Genomic DNA, 15,448 nt, shown 5'->3' on the forward strand with positions numbered 1-15,448 from the left:
AGCAGCAGCAGCAGCAGCAGCAGCAGGCCGCGGCTCCTCCTCCTCAGCTTCGCTGTCTTCTGCTTCTGACCCTTCAGGGGAATTAAGTGACAGCCTTAGGCCTCGTTTGCCGTCTCTGCCGTCTCCCTCGTCTCCGCCTCCGCCAAAGCTGCTGCTGCTGCTGCTGCTGCTGCTGCCGCCGGATTTGCTGCCGTTTGTTGTGGGGCTTGCCGCCCGTGCACCGCCGCCGCCGCTGCTGCTGCTGCTGCTGTTGTTGCTCCCACTTTTGCTTCCGGCACTGCTGCTGTTATTAATGGAGACAGCAGCCGCCTGCGAGTGCTCCGCTCGCTGCTGCTCTTGCTGCTGCTGTGGGTTCTGAGGCAGCAGCTGCTGTTGCTGCTGCTGCTTCTGTTGCTGCTGCTGCTGCACTGCTGCTGCAGCCGGAGAGGTGGTCCCACTCTGGGCTCTTTTCCGCCACTTAGCAACGTCCGCAGCAACACGACGCAGCAGCAGCTGCTGCTGCTCCAGCAGCGCCGCTGCACCGCTGCTGCTGCTGCGGCTGCTCGCTGTCTCTGACCCGTACGCAGAAGACGCGAAAAGTTGCACCTTCTGCTTGAAACTATCGCTGCTCTCCCAAGCAGCAGCAGCTGCTGCTGCTGCTGCCTGCGTGGCAGCAGAGTAGCTGATTAGGGCGGCAAGGTCCGTCAGGACACACCGCTGTCTGTGTACTGCAGCTGTGTCTGCTGCAGCAAATGAGTACACTAGGCTGTTGCTGCTGCTGCTGCCGTTGTGCGGCGGCAGAGCGTCTTCATCCATTGCTTCTACATCTGCTCCGTTGCTGCTACGGCTTCTGCTAAGCGGAAGATCCGCTGCCTGCTGCTGCTGCTGTTGCTGCTGCTGCTGGTGCTGGCTGTCATTCTGTCGCTGCTCCCCAGTGTCGCTAAGCACAGCCTTCTTGTCTTCTGCTGCAGCAGCTGTTGCTGCTGCTCGGGCCGCGCCTAAGCCTGTCGCTGCTGCTGCTGGATCGGCCCGGCAGCCAGCAGCACCTGAGAGCCGCGAAAAAACCTCCATGAAGCTGAGGGTCTTAACTGCTGCTGCTGCTGCTGCTCCTGAGGAGCGCCCCGCCGCTGCAGCTGCAGTGTCTGCACTAGGTTCTGCTACTGCTGCGCCCGCTGCCGTTGCGGTTGCTGCTGCTGCTGCTGCTGCCGTTCCTGCTGCTGCGCCACTTGTTGGCGGAGCCCCAGCTGCCGCCACAGTCGTCTGCGGAGCGCCAGCTGCTGCAGGCGCAAGCCCTCCATCAGCTGTACTGCTCGCAGCAGCTGCAGCAGCAGCAGGACTGGCCGCTGCTGCTGCTGCTGCCGTGGGAGCTGCTGCTGCTGTTGCTGCTAAAGGAGCCCCACCTAGCCGAGACAGCAGCACAGGGCGAATTCGCCGCGCTCCGCCTTGCAAGATGGTCTCTTGCTGCAGTAACCGCAGCGGCACCGGTGTTGCTGCGGGTGGAGACGCAGCAGCTGCAGCAGCAGCACAGGCCGCAGGATCTGCTGCTGCTCCTGCTTTAAGCGGAAGAGATGGCTGCTGCGGCTTCGGCTTCCTTAGCGGCAAGGAGGAATGCAAGAAGCAGCAGCAGCAGCAGCAGCGGCAAGCAGTCCAGCTGCCCGTAGCAGCAGCTGCTGCCGCGACTGCCGTCCCGGGCTCCGGGGGCACGTACATCGGCGCTGTTGCTGCTGTTGCTGCAGCACGTGCTGCTGCTGCGCGGTGGTCATACGAGCTGCAGCAAACAGTGCCGCTGCTTCGAGTCTCTTCAGGGCTGAGGCGCACTAGTGCGACGTGGCCCCCGCTGCAGGCGACAGCCAGCCACATGCTTCCTCGGGTCCTGCAGCAGCAGCAGCAGCAGCAGCAGCATTAGCAGCAGCAGCAGCAGCAGCAACAGTAGCCAGCGCATAAGCGATATCAGGCCACTGGCTCCGGTGTTGGCAGCAGCAGCAGGACAAGAAGCAACCCGTGCTAAAATTCTTGCTGCTGCTGGCTGCACATGAGCAGCAGCAGCCTCAGCAGCAACAGCAGCAACAGCAGCGGTGTAAGCAGCAAGAGCAGTGGCAGCAACAGCAAGAGTTGCAGTGCCTGCCCACCATGAAAAACCCTGAACAGTTGTATTTTCGTCTAAGAGATTCGTCACAACAGCAACGCACTGCCCATGCTGCTCCTCCTGCTGCTGTTGCTGCTGCTGAGATCCCGCAGCTTTCGTGCTGCAGCCTTGGTTGCCATTGCTTGCAGCGCTGTTGCTGCTTCCACTGCTGCTGCTGCTGCTACTGCTGCTGTTGGTGCTGTTCCCAGTCAGCGACACACGCCAAATGGAAATCATTCCGTCCTCACTCGCTGCAGAACAAATGCGACAGCGATAGCAGCAACAGGAACACCCTACAGCCGCCGCTGGTGCTGCTACTGCTGCTGCTGCTGCTGCTACTGCAGTTGCTGCTGCCGTTCCTGCCCCGCTTCTGCTGCTTTTACCTTGGCAGTACATGACGTGTCGCTCGGGAGGCCTGCCCTTCTTGGAAGAGACAAATATGCCGTCGCCAAAACTCTGAGCATAGACCCTGAACCCTAAACCCTAAACCCTGAACCCTAAGCCCTAAACCCTGAACCCAAAACTCAAAAACCTAAACCCTAGACCCAAACCCGAGACTCTGAACTCTAAACTCTAAACCCTGAACCCCCAAACCTAAACCCCACGCTCTAGTCCGTAAACCCCAAACCCCAAGCCCTAAAACCCTAAACCCTAAACCCTAAACCCTCGCCCTAATCCTCACCACAGTCTTGACGGGGGCCTGGTGGCCGTAGAAGAAAATGGGCGCCTTCGGGTCTACGAAGCCCCTGGCGTCCACAGAGAACGCGCAGCCTGGGCAGACACAACAGACAGACGCTGCTGCTGCCGCTGCTGTTGCTGCTGCTGCTGCTGCTACTGCTACCACTACTACTGTTGTTGCTGCTGCTGTTGTTGCTGCTATTACCACTGGTACTGTTGCAGCTGTTGCTGCTGCTGTTGTTGCTGCTAGCACTACTACTGTTGCTGCTGTTGCTACCACTACTACTGTTGTTGTTGCTGCTGCTGCTGCTACTGCCTGGCGAGGCCCCACCGAAGGGCCTGTCTTCCCTCTGGGCGTGGGAGACAGAGAGGAAACAGTCGGAGACGCAGAAAGACGGAGTCCGCAGCACTGGCGAGTCTGTGGGGCCGTCTCGCAGCACCAGCTGGGTCGCCGCAGCGCCACAGCAGCAGCAGCAGCACAACAGCACCAGCAGCAGCAGCAGCACGCGATGCTGTTTCTTGCACTTCTCCATTCATGTGCTTGACTCAGCAAACCCAAAGCCGGCCGCAGACAGCCGCCCAAAGCGAACCCGGAGCAGCAGTAACAGCAGCAGCAACAGCAGCAGCAGCAGTATCAGCAGCAGCAGGGGAGAGACGCTGCAGCAGCAGGCAGCAGCAACAAGGCAGTCTCACGTCATGCTGCGCAGTCTCCTCCACAACCCATTTGGTCTCCCCAGCAGCGGGTGGCTCGCAGCGCCACAAGTACAGCTTCTTGCTGCTCGTCTGCGGCAGCAGCAGCATAAGCAGCAGCAGCAATAAGTTACTTTCGGAGGTCAAAAATGCAGAAGCGGGAGCAGCAACTAAGCGAGGAGCTTCGCGCCAACATCAACAACAGCGGCAACACACGCCGCAGCAGCCACAACAGCCACAACAGCACCAGCAACAGCAACAACAGCAGCGGCAGAAGCAGCAACAGCAGCAACAGAAGCAGAACCTTCAGACCTGAGCCGCCAGCAGCAGATTATCTGCCCGCCAGGAAAGGCCCTTGACGAGGCCCCCGTCTGAAGGGGGAAGAGCAAAAGTCAAACAAGAGGTGCCGTCAGCCACGTGCAGCACGGATAACCTGCAGCAGCAGCAGCGGGAGTTGCAACAGGAATCGCTGGTTGTCGCAGTGAAAAGGACAAAATCGGCACCAAGCTTGCAGCACGGAGCAGCAGCAGCTCTTGCTGCTGCCGTTGCAGCTGAGGCAAAAGCTTCGCATGCCCGCGATCCACCACTGACGGCGCGGCAGCAGCAGCAGCGTCAGCAGCAGCAGCAGAAGTACCAGCAAATGCAGCAGCAGCAGCGTACCTGCCTCTCGCCCCAGCAGCTACAATAAACCTCTTATCAGAGCTCCAAACGAAGTCGAACACCTAAGAAACAGCGATCCAAACCACACGCTACTGCTGCTGCTGCTGCTGCTGCACTTTGCGTTGGCGCTGCTGCTGTGGCTCTCCCGTGGTGCGATGCGTGCCGGAGGCTTTTGCTTAAGGGCTCCAGTGAAGAAAGAGGCAGCAAAGGCAGCAGCAGAAGCAGCAGCAAGGGCTAAAGCAGGAACAGCAGCAGAGGAAGCAGCAGCAGCAAAGGCAGCAGCAGCAACAGCACCACTGAAGGCACCAGCACAGGCAGCTGCAGGAACAGCAGCAAAGGTAGCATCAAACGTAGTAGAAGTTGCAACAGCAGAGGCAGCAGCAGCAGCAGCAGCGAAGGGAGCAGCTGCTGCGGACCTGCGGTAGAGAGGATTGGGGCGTCCTCAGAGTCTTGATGAGATTCCAGCGCTCGGAGTACACGGTAGCCCCAACTGCTGCAGCAGGGTCCTGCTGCTGCTGCTGCTGTTGCTGCTGCTGCTGCTGGCTGCACAAGCCTCGCTCAGGGGGCGGAAGATGCGACAGACGCAGAAAGGGACACAGGCAGCAAGAAGGCCTCCCAGCAGCATCTGTTGCCTTTTTTGTTGCTGCCTTTGCTGCTGCTGCTGAGGTTGAGCTACCACCATCTGCTGCTGCTTTTGCTGCTGCCTTGCTGCCCTTAGTTTTTCCCTGCTGCGGTGCAGCTGCAGAGGCAGCAGCAGAAGGAGAGGAGATCGCAGCGGCTTTTGGTGTGCTCCCTCCTGCTGCAGACTTTGCTGCTGCAGCCTGCTGCTGCTGCTGCTGCGATGCCCCTGGCGGCGGTGACGAGAGGCGCGGCCTCCTTGCTGTCGCCGCTTTGGGCTTGCTGCTGCTGCTGCTGCTGCTGCTCGCAGCCAGGGCGTATACGTGAATTTCCCCGCTGCTGTCGCAAGTCCCCAGGAGCTCACCTAAACGCAGCAGCAGCAGCAACCTCATTAGCAGCTGCAGCAGCAGCTCCTAGACCCGCAGCAGCAACTATTGTGCCATCAGCAGCAGCAGCTGCCTTGTAAAGTATCCACAGCTGCCGCATCAGCTACAGCAGCTGCTGCTCTTGCGTCGCCCTACAGAAGAAGCAGCAGCTACACTAGCACCAGCAGCAACAGCAGCACGGCCCGCAGCAGCAGCAGGGTCTACAGCCACGTCCCCAGAGACGACTACAAAGCCGCAGCACAAGCGGATGAGTGGGAAGCAGAAGCACCAACAGCAGCAAAGGCTGCAGCAGCAGCAGTCGCAGCAGCAGCAGCAGCAGCAGCAGGCTGACCATCCCACGTCCACTTAATGGCAGTGATGTTCGCCTTGTGGTTTGCTGCGCCCCACACACAGGTGGCCCGGGTTAGCGGCCCTCTAACTGGGGTGTTTCCATCTATAGTGCCAAAGCTTTCAAGTGCTGCTGCTGCTTTTGCTGCTACTGCTGCTGCTGCTGCCTTTGCTGCAGCTCCTGCTCGAGCTGCTTCCGGCCCTCCAGCAGCTGCAGCGACAGGCTCTGCATTGTCGTCAGCCTGCGCCGAAGCGGTGCCCGGGCTGCTGCTACTGCTGCTGCTGCAACTGTTGTTGCTGCTGCTGGTGGCTGCTGCTCCAGCAGCATCCTGTGGGGAGCTCTGCTGCGACTGCTGCGCATCAACCTTCAGCTTCTTTGAAGGTGACGCAGCAGCAGCAGCAGCTGCTGCTGCCGCTGCTCGATTTGCTGCAGACAAAAGATAGAAATACGACCAGCTGTTGCAGGCAAGGAGCGCCGGCTTCACAGCATACGCGCATGAATAGCAGCAGCAGCGAGAAGCAGCCGCTGCAGCAAGAAGCAGCAGCGAGCACCAACTGCAGCAGCAAGAAGCAGCAGCAAACCTTGTCTTCGTGCGTTCCTCGTGGCTGCAGAGACCTCGTGGGGCTGGTGCGCATGCAGCACCCAAATCTTCACTGAAGCAGCAGCTGCTGTTGCCAGCCGCTCGTACTGCCAGTAGCGCCGCCCTGCAGCAGCAGCAGCAGCAGCAGCAGCAGCAGCGGTTATACCGCAGCCTACAGTAGTGACCGCAGCAGCAGGGCTTATCTATGCGAGGCGTCGGCTGCTGTCGCCTCCCCAGAGCCAGAACAACGTCAGCAGCAGCAACGGCAGCAGCAGAAGCAAAGCAGCAGCAGAAGTACAATCGGAAGAAGCAGCAGCAACGGCAGCAGCAGCAGAAGCTGCAGCAGGACAGCGGTCGCTCCTACCCGCGGGGTGCCTGCCTGCTGCTGGCCCAGGCTGCTGCTTCTGCTGCGAGCCCGTTGCTCCTGCTGCTGCAGCGCGGCGCTGCTTGCCGGGTCCCGTCTCAGCAGCAGCGCCGCTGCTGCTGCAGCCCTTGCTGCTTCTGCTGCTGCTGCTGCTGCTGCTGGGCGTTGCATGCGCAGAAACATAAAGAGGGTGAGGCTGGAAAGCCAAAGAAGATATGGGCAGGCCCCCGTGGTGCACATTGAGTAGTCTTTCGACGATCATCCTGTCTTCCTGCTGCTGCTGCTGCTGCTGCCCGTGCTTGTGCTGCTGTTGCAGCCGCTGCTGTCCCTGTTGATGCAGGCTTGCTGAGGCGCTGCTGCGGCGCTGCTTCAGCACCTTCTGCTGGCGTTGACTGCTGCTGCTGCTGCTGATGCTGCAGCGTGTCCGGTTCAATCTTGCAGCTCTTTCAACTGCTGCTGCTGCTGCTTTCGCGCCTGTGACTGATGCTGCTGCTGCCGTTCCGCCTCTGACTGATGTCCCTGCTCCTGCTGCACCTCTGGCTGCTGCTGCTGCTGCTGCTGCAGCTTCTGCCTCAACAGCGGGGGATGTAAGTGCTCACGGACTGCGCAGCCATTCAGCCGTGGCTGTTCCCCGGGCACTGCCTTGCAGCAGAGACTCCTGCTGCTGCTGCTGCTGCTGCTCCCAAAAGCAGCAGCTGTTCTCCAGCTTGCTGCTGCTGCTCAGGCACGCCGAATGCGCCTCAGGAGGCGCTGCGAAGGGCGAAGCCTTTCTCGCTGCTGCTGCAGCAGCAGCGACAGCAGCTGCTCTTGTACGTACGCTTTCCCCTAGAAGTCCACTCGGGAAAATCCATATCTTGCTGCTGCTGCTGAGGCTTTTGCCGCTGCTTCCGTTTCCCATGCTGCAACGCTGCATGCGTCTTCTTGCTGCTGTCGCCTGCAGCCCCGCATTACCATCAGCAGCAGCTAGCGCTCTAAATGGCCAACGTGATTATATTACATAGTTGTTTCTGTTCTGACTAAAACGTGTGATAAGATCCAGCAGCAGCAGCAGCTCCTGCTGCTGCTACTGCTGCAGCAGTAGCTGCCAGTCTCGGAGGGCGGCGCCGACTGGCTGTCTCCTCAGATATAGGAGGAAGCAACAGCAGCAGCAGCGTTTGTAGCAGCAGAAAATTTCAGCTGCTGCTGCTTCTGCTGCTGCGTTTAGAGGGACGATGGGCGACTGCGGTCGTGGCTTCCCGCGCCTGCTGCTCCTCCTGGCAGCAGCAGCAGCAGCAGCAGCTGGCTGCGGTGTCTTCTGCTTCGCGGTTAACCAGTCTCCTGCTTCTGCTTCCTCATGCTTCAGCTGCAGCGCTGCGCCCTTCCCCCGCCCCTCGTTTCTCCTGAACAGCGTCTGGCAGCAGCAGCAGAGGAGCAGCAGCAGCAGCAGCAGACGCTGCTGCTGCTGCGGCAGTCAGAATGCCCCGGTGGCTTTTATGGTTTCATTAGGCGCTCCGCGCAGAGGCGGCAGCAGCAGGCTTGCTGCCGTTTCCGCCCAGCAGAAGCAGCAGCAGCGGAAGCAGCAGCAGAAAGAGATACTGCAGCGCAGGAAGGCAAACCAGGCGAAGCAGCGGGAGCGGCTGCTGCAGCAGAAGGAGCAGCGGCGACAGCAGCGGCAAGATCGGCAGCAGCAGCGGCATTTGCAGCAGCGCAAGTTGAGCGGCGCAGTCACTAGGGAGGAGATCGTCGCTCTGCGGGCGAAGCAGCGGCTGCAGCAGCAGCAGAACCGCAAGAAGCAGCTGCAGCAGCACCTGCTGCTGCTGCAGAAAAAGAGGGAACAGGCGCAGCAGCAGCGGGAGCGGCAGCGGCAGCGCCTGCAGCAGCTGTGCCAGGAAGCCAGAGAGGCCGAGCTGCAGGAGCAGCAGCAAAACTCTTTAGGGAAAGCAACAACGAGGGAGGGCAAAAGCCTCAAGATTGCTGAGGCCAAGTATTTGCTGCGGACTTCGCTGCTGCTGCTGCAGCTCAAGACGCGCACCAGCAGCAACAACGGCAGCAGAACAGCTACTGCGGGGCTCACGCAAGACCAGCAGCAGCAAATGTTCAAAGCGCTGCTCCTCCAGGGCCTTCATAACTTCGTGCTGCTGAAGAGAGTGAAGAACTCCCTCATGCGCACCGCCATCCTGCAGCTGCAGGAAGAGCAGCAGCAGCAGCAGCAGCAGCAGGAGCAGCAGCAAGCGCAGGACGAAGAAATGTATGCGCGTCTTTGGGGCCGCTTCGATGATCCTCCTTTGAGCGATGAGGAGATGCTGGAAGCTTTAGGAGTTGATCTGCAGCAGCTGCAGCAGCTGCAGCAGCTGCAGCAGCAAGAAGAGGCTGCGAGGCGCGGCGGCAGCAGCAGCAAGAGTAGCAGCAGCGGGAAGAAGAACGCGAAGAAAAAGGAAGGCGGGAAGCCTGCTGATGCTGCTGTCGCTGCTCCTTCTGCTGCCTCTGCTGCTGAGACCTCCGGTCTTGACTGGGACAACTTGGAGCTGCCGGAGCCAGAAGAATACCCAGCAGCAATTGCAGCAGCAGCAGCAGCAGCAGAACTAGCGAAAGCTGCTGTGCCTGTTGCTGGTGCTGCGCGCAGCGTGTCAGAGTCTGCTGCGCTGCTGCTGCCGCATCTTCAGGGGGAGTCCTTGTACGCGTTTGTGCATGCATCAGCAGCAGCAGAAGACCGGCTGGCGGAGGCGTTGCGGCTGCTGCTGCAGCAGGCTGCTGCTGCTGCTGCTGCCAACAAAGAAAGAGCTGATGAAGCAGCAGGAAGTGACGCCCGCAGAAAACCCAAAGACAAATACATTTATGTCCCGGTGGCTGGGGCCCCTCCTGAGGAGCTGTTTGCTGCTTTGCTGCAGCGGGGCCTTTCTGCTGCTGCTGCAAAGGCAGAAGATGCGGCCGCTGCAGCAGCAGCAGCTGCTGCTGCTGCTGCCGAATCAGCAGCAGCAGCAGCGCTCGGCAGCCCGCCTAAACCTGCTGCAGCAACTCTCCCTGCTGTTGCATTGACCCCAGAAAGACTCATTCCCCCCCAAAGCATTTTTCTGCTGGCCGATTTGCCCAGACGCAAAGAGCTCACCCAAAGGCTCACCGGTGAGACACAGCTGCTGCTGCTGCTGCTGCTGCTGGATGCTGCAGCAGCGCTGCGCCGCAAAGCCCACACAAACAAGCCAAGGAAGCCATAGGTAGCACTTGCGAAGTACAGTTGCTCTGGCGGCTGCTGCTGCTGTTGCTGCTCTTCCCGTTGCTGCTGTTGCACTGTCAGCCGGTTGGTTCTTGCTAAAGAGCTGCTGCTGCTGCTGCTGCTGCTGCTGCTCTCTGCAGGTCAACTTCTGTCTCCGCCCTTACGCCTCCTCGGGACGCTGCAGGGCTGCTGTACTTCAGTCAGTTTGACGCTGCGGGCCGCGCAGCAGCAGCTGCTGGCGCTTTTGCTGTATGGCCGCATGAAAGCGGAGCAGCAGCAGCAGCAGCACCTCGCGCTGCAGCAGCAGCAGCAGCAACACGAATAGCGGCGGAAAGGTAAGACCTGACGTAGCCGCTCTGTGCTGCACTCGCATTGTAAAGAATTCATTTTTGTTTTTTTGCTAGAAGTCCCATAAGGGTCAAAAGCAAAGAAGCAGTTTCCTGGACAAAAAGGAAACAGGTTACTTCGGGCTGAAGCTGCAACCGTGGCAGCAGCAGCAGCTGCTGCTGCTGCTGCAGCTGCTGCACCCGAGTTCACACCAGGAGCAGCAGCAGCTGCTGCCGCAGCTGCAGGTGCTGCAGCAGCTACAGCTGCAGCACCGGAACCAGCAGCAGCGGCGGCTGCTGGTGCTGCTGCAGCTCCAGCAGCCACTGCCTGTTGTCCCTGCATCTGCAGCTGCTGCTGCTGAGAGCAGCAGCGGCAGATAGGGGAGAGGTGTCTGTACACTGGAAAGCGCAGCAGGGAGCAGCAGTGAGTTTAGCTTCTTTCTTTTTTATTTCAGTTTTCCTGACTGGCATTTGAGACGCTGCCTAGCTAGCCAAACCCTAAACCCTAGACCCTTTCTAGCTGCTGCTTCGCTTTAGGTCGTTTGAGCTACCGAGAAGCAGCCAGGCAAATCCAAAACCCTAAACCCTAAACCCTAGGCGGGGCAGGCCTACAGACACGCGGGGATTCTGCAGCATAAAAACTATAATTATAATTATTAGCCTTTTCAAGTTGCTGCTGCCATTTGGCCCAAGTGCCACAAAAGCCCTGGGGTTGCTGCGGCGGCTGCTGCTGGGCTGGCGAGTGTGCTCTTGCTGCTGGTATTTGTGATAATAGAATTATTTCTTTGGGATATTTAGGTCTTTTAATTAAATGATTAAACCCATTAAGCAATTCCATTTCTTTCCTGATTGTCTTCTACATTGTGAGAAGAGGTCCATGCCACGGTATTCCTTTTCTCTCGTTAACAGCTTCAGCCTCCGCCTTGACACCAGCAGGCAGCAGCAGCAGCAGCAGCTGCTGCTGCAGCAGCAGCTGCTGCTTCATGGTCTTCATCGCCGCGAGTGCAGCTAAGAGCGTACATGGGGCTGGCGGCGATGCCAGGCAAAAGGCTTCATAACAGTTCTAAACCCCAAAAAGGCGTTTAGACCTTAAACCCTAAAAGCTCCTTTAGGGTTTAAGGCTCCAAACGCTATTTCGGGGTCTAGAACTTTAAACGCCCTTTAAGGGTTTATGGCCCTGAACACCCCTTTGGGGTTTAGCGAAAACACCTGCTGCTGTGAGCCCCCGCACCTTTTTGCCCTCATGGGCAATATGGCGCTGGCCCCGTGGCTACAAAATTGCCTACAGGGTCCTGAAGACTACAGCAGCAGCAGCAGCAGCAGCAGCAGCTCGACGAGTTCAATGACAGCAAAGCTGCCACAGAGCCTGCACGTTGAACTTGTGGGGCCCTCCACCCTCTCTACAAGAGAACAAACAAGCAGCAGCAGCAACAGCAAAACACTGTACGAGCGCTTTAAACACCATTAGCAGCACTAGACAACTAATAGCAACGCCCCCAGCGCTCTGCACGAGGCACCAGCGTCGGGCGCCGCTGCTGCTGCTGCTGCTGCCACTTCAGCAGCTGCTTCTGGCCCAGCAGCAGCTGCTGCAGAGGTAAAACTGGTCAAAATGAACCTAAAGAGGCCAGCCCCACAGACTTCGAAGCAGCTAGCCACTACGAATCCACGAAAGCCTAGCTAAGCTAAGGCGTGGCGCCGCGGCCCAGCGACGACAGCTGGAGCTTTGCTGCAGCTTTGTTGCGCAGCAAAGTTGCATCCGTTGCTGGCGCCCGGGCCTTCAGCAGCAGCGATAATACCTTAATATGCCTCTAATGGGTCATGTGCTGTCGCCAGGGGGTCTCTGGGGGTCCGTGGCCTGCGCAGCGGCCACCGCGTGTCCTGGAGCTGCAGCAGCAGCAGCAGCAGCAGCAGTAGCCCTGGGGGGGAGTGGGGGCTGGGGGTGGGGGTGTTTGTGGGGGCAAAGGGAGTTTGTTTGGAGGAAAAAAGTGCATTTTTGATTCGAAGAAAGTGTAGGAAGTGTGCAGACCTGGGGAAATGGCGCGGCGCTGGCTGGTGGGCGGAGCTGCGGCGGCTGTGGGGCTGCAGCGTGAGGCCTGAGGCCTCTGCATTGTGTGGCTTCTGGGGGGTTTGCCGCGTCCCGGGTTTCGGTGGTTTGCAGAAGAAAGTATTCTTGGTATTTCTGAGGCATGTTGAGTATTATCGAGGCCTTCTGCAGCTTGGGCCGCGAACGAAAGACCCGGAGAGAGACGAGGCCCCCATGCTGGGCTGCAAGATGATTGGTTTCCTGCAGCTGCTGCGGGCGTGTCGCTTATCGGCTTCCGCGGCGCTGAACGCTGCGGCGAGCAGCAGCAGCCGCAGCAGCGGGGGTCGGCGTCGGCCGGCGGCTGCTGCTGCTGCAGGGGGCGGGGGCGGGCGTTTGCTGCAGCAGCAGCCGCGTTCGCGGGAGGACCGTTTCCCGGGCTCCCCGCCGCGGCTGTGCGCCTCTGCGTTGGCTCTCGCTGCAGCGAGTTCGGCGCTGCTGGTGGCAGCGCTGGACCCTCAGGGGCCCCCCTCGCCGGCGCAGTGCGAGGGGGCCCCCGCGGGTCCCGGGGGCCCCCCCCCGGGCCCGGCACCGTCGCCTTCGCCGGCGTCGGGGCCCCCGCCGCCGCCGGGCCCGCCGCCGGTGTGCCCGCCGGGGTGCGGGGGAGGCCCCCCGCGCGGGGGGGGCCCCCCGGGGCCCCCCGGAGGCCCCCCGGGGTGCGAAAAAGCGCAGGAAAACCCGCTGTGGCGCTCGCGAGAGAGCCAACCCTTCGCGCGGAAGCTGGGCGACGCGCTGCTGTTCTCAGGCTCTGCCAACGAGCAGCTGGGAGCCGCCGTGGCCGAGAGACTCTCCACGCGGCTCGGGCGCGTCTCCGTGTCCCGCTTCGCCGACGGCGAAGTCAACATTCAGTTCCTGGACTCGCTGCGCGGCAAAGACGTTTACCTCATTCAGCCCACGAGCTCTCCAGTCAACGACCATCTTCTCGAGCTGCTGCTGATGGTCTCCACCTGCCGCCGCGCCTCCGCCAAGAAGATCACCGCCGTCATCCCCTATTTCGGCTACGCCCGCCAGGACCGCAAGATGAACAGCAGAGTCCCCATCTCCGCAGTGCGCGCCTGCTGCTGCTGCTGCTGCTGCTGCGGCTGGGGTGCTGCTGGGGTGGGGGGAGGTGTGGCGGGGGAGCGGGGAGCGGCTCCTGCGCCTGGCTGTGAACGCCCGCTGCCGCTCTGCTACCGCTGCCGCTGCTGCTGCTGCTGCTGCTGCTGCAGGCGGACGTGGCTCGCATGATGGAGGCGATGGGGGTGGACCGGGTGGTGGCTGTGGACCTGCACTGCGGGCAAATCCAGGGCTTCTTCGGGCCCCGCGTTCCCGTAGATAACGTCGAGGCCCAAATTGTGGGCCTCGACTACTTCGAGTGCAAAGACCTCCACAAACCGGTTGTCGTTTCCCCAGACGCGGGCGGCGTCTACAGGTCCTGCTGCTGCTGCTGCGGCTGCTGCTGGTGTTCTGGCTGCTGCTGGTGGCACCTCGCGTCTATTGTCGCTCCTGCCTGTGCCGTTGTCCCTGGCAGTGCGTTTCCCGCACCCGCCGTCACATTCCCCCGCCGCTGCTGCTGCTGCTGCTGCCTGGGGCCCCCGGGGCCCCCCGGGGCCCCCCGCGCGCCGGAAACAGGGTTTGAACGGCGCGCAGAAGCTGCTTTGGAGCGCCTGCAGGGCCCGGAAGTTCCAGGAAGGCATGGTGGGGCGGGGCTACAAAGAGTGCTCAATAGCGATGCTGATAAAGCGGCGGATCCGCGCGAACGAAGTGGAAAGCATGGACCTGGTGGGCAGCGTGGAGGGCCGCGACGCCATCATCGTCGATGACATGATCGACACCGCAGGCACGCTCGTCGAGGCCGCCCGCGAACTCAAAAGCAAAGGCGCCCGCAGGGTCTTCGCCTTCGCGACGCACGGGCTCTTCAGCGGCCCCGCGATCGACCGCATTCAGAAGAGCGCCCTCGAGGAGGTGGTCATCACCGACACCATCAAAGTAGGGTTTAGGGTTTAGGGTTTGGGGGGGAGGGGGAGGGGTTCTGTGGGCTTTGCGGGGGGTTGTCGGGGGGTTGGGGCTTTAGGGGCGGGGAGGCTTGGGGTTTTGGGGTGGGGAGGGGTAGGGTTTTTCGGGTGGGGAGGGGGAGGGTTTAGGGTTTGGGGTTTGGGGCTTGGTGGTTCGGCAGGCGCGGCCAATGGTGACGAGTTGCAAGAAGATAAAAATACTTTCGATTTCGATATTGTTGGCGGACGCCATTCGGCGAATTCACCAAAAAGAAAGCTTGAATGATCTCTTCAACTTTGCAAGTGCTTCGCGGGGGCCCCCCGGGACCTCCTGCGCCCCCAGCAGCTAGTGCTGCAGCAAACCCACACCTTGTTTTTTGAGCTAGTAGTTGCCACGCTGCTGCTGCTGCTGGTCCTCCAGCTGCTCCTGCTGCTGCTCCTGCTGGCCCGGCTGCCGCTTACCCCTCGCCGTGTCCTCCCTCACCCAACGCGCCCGCCGCCAGCGCCTCACAGCTGCTGCTGCAGCAGTTCCGCAGCTGCTGCTGCACCTGCTGCACCTGCTGCAGCAGCTGCTTCACCTCAACCGAGGGGACCGGATTGGCGCGTTACTTCGCCTGACTAGCCTTGAGTTGCTGCCCCAGCCAAGCACTGGCGCAACAGTCAGCAGCAGCAGCAGCAGCAGCAGCTTCCCGCTGCGATTTGAACGCCACTTTAGCAGCTGCAGTCCTCTCGCGCATGCAGCAGCCCACTGGTCAACGAGCTGCTGGCTTGCGGAATCTTAAGTATGAAAGGCGGGATTAGTCCTCTCCCGCCTGTTTTCTGTGGGCTTCGCTGCAGCAGCGAGCTCGAGTGTTTTTCGCTCTTCAACAAAAACTGTTTTGGCAATTCGCTTTGGCAGCAGCTGTACGCACACCTGGTTTCGGCGCGCAGCAGCTGTGCAGACACCTGAGCAGTGCGCACAGAGCGCATCCGCTGCTCTTTTTGTCACACCTTATTTTTTTTCACTTTTTCCCCGACTCGCGGCCACTCTTCTGTGGGGCAGTGGCTCTCGAGCTAATGCAGAAGTTTTCTCGATAAAATGGGGAACTCTTATCGAGAAAATGCGGAAGTTTCCTCTTTTCTCCGGTGTACGTACACCGCCGCAGCCCGCACCGGGCGGCGCAGCTGGACAATGTGAAATTCAGAAATCCTTTTCGTGACTCTCTTTGGCCAGGGCCGTTTTCCTGGGCCCCAGTAACTCTCTCCTTCTTTATTTTCTGTGTTCTTTTACTTATTTAATCCGTAAATATTCGAGAGTATCCACCAGGGGCCCCAACAGCGGCTTCTCCAGCTGTAGAGCCCAGCACGGGGGGCCCCCTGGGGCCCCCGCTGCCTCAGCTGCTCGCTGCGGGCCTCACGCTGCTGCTTGCGGCTGCCCCTTTATCTGTTCCTTTTCCTTTTTTATATTTGGGTAAAATGTCTTTGCTTATTT

The 15,448-nt window shown here is 60.4% G+C and overlaps 4 protein-coding genes across 4 annotated transcripts in view; 3 read left to right on the top strand and 1 right to left on the bottom strand.

Annotated features, from left to right (window-relative positions):
* The window catches only part of ETH_00005225 (WD domain-containing protein, putative), a gene marked incomplete at both ends in the record, with an annotated part of 9,504 nt that extends 2,183 nt beyond the window's left edge, over positions 1–7,321 (bottom strand). Inside the window, 13 exons of the mRNA XM_013372436.1 lie at positions 1–1,852; positions 2,109–2,355; positions 2,488–2,560; positions 2,787–2,875; positions 3,114–3,225; positions 3,476–3,565; positions 3,785–3,905; positions 4,133–4,194; positions 4,549–5,114; positions 5,468–5,890; positions 6,046–6,168; positions 6,409–6,821; positions 7,008–7,321. Of these exons, the coding sequence (XP_013227890.1) occupies positions 1–1,852; positions 2,109–2,355; positions 2,488–2,560; positions 2,787–2,875; positions 3,114–3,225; positions 3,476–3,565; positions 3,785–3,905; positions 4,133–4,194; positions 4,549–5,114; positions 5,468–5,890; positions 6,046–6,168; positions 6,409–6,821; positions 7,008–7,321 (4,485 nt within the window). The remainder of the gene's footprint in view (positions 1,853–2,108; positions 2,356–2,487; positions 2,561–2,786; positions 2,876–3,113; positions 3,226–3,475; positions 3,566–3,784; positions 3,906–4,132; positions 4,195–4,548; positions 5,115–5,467; positions 5,891–6,045; positions 6,169–6,408; positions 6,822–7,007) is intronic.
* Positions 7,322–7,619: 298 nt separating this feature from the next.
* On the top strand, positions 7,620–9,923 carry ETH_00005230 (uncharacterized protein; the record flags this gene model as incomplete). Its single annotated transcript, XM_013372437.1, has 2 exons — positions 7,620–9,507; positions 9,739–9,923. 2 exons carry the CDS (start codon positions 7,620–7,622, stop codon positions 9,921–9,923), a joined length of 2,073 nt encoding a protein of 690 aa, XP_013227891.1.
* Positions 9,924–11,095: 1,172 nt separating this feature from the next.
* Positions 11,096–11,392, top strand: ETH_00005235 (uncharacterized protein; the record flags this gene model as incomplete). Its single annotated transcript, XM_013372438.1, has 1 exon — positions 11,096–11,392. The coding sequence occupies one exon, from the start codon at positions 11,096–11,098 to the stop codon at positions 11,390–11,392; it is 297 nt and encodes a 98-aa protein (XP_013227892.1).
* Positions 11,393–12,181: 789 nt separating this feature from the next.
* On the top strand, positions 12,182–14,327 carry ETH_00005240 (phosphoribosylpyrophosphate synthetase, putative; the record flags this gene model as incomplete). The annotated part of the gene is made up of 4 exons (XM_013372439.1): positions 12,182–13,051; positions 13,213–13,415; positions 13,657–13,972; positions 14,160–14,327. 4 exons carry the CDS (start codon positions 12,182–12,184, stop codon positions 14,325–14,327), a joined length of 1,557 nt encoding a protein of 518 aa, XP_013227893.1.
* Between the last annotated feature and the right edge of the window lie 1,121 nt (positions 14,328–15,448).

The sequence above is a fragment of the Eimeria tenella genome, genomic scaffold (assembly GCF_000499545.2).
Source record: "Eimeria tenella Houghton genomic scaffold, Eth_scaff1, whole genome shotgun sequence".
Taxonomy (NCBI): Eukaryota; Apicomplexa; class Conoidasida; order Eucoccidiorida; family Eimeriidae; genus Eimeria; species Eimeria tenella.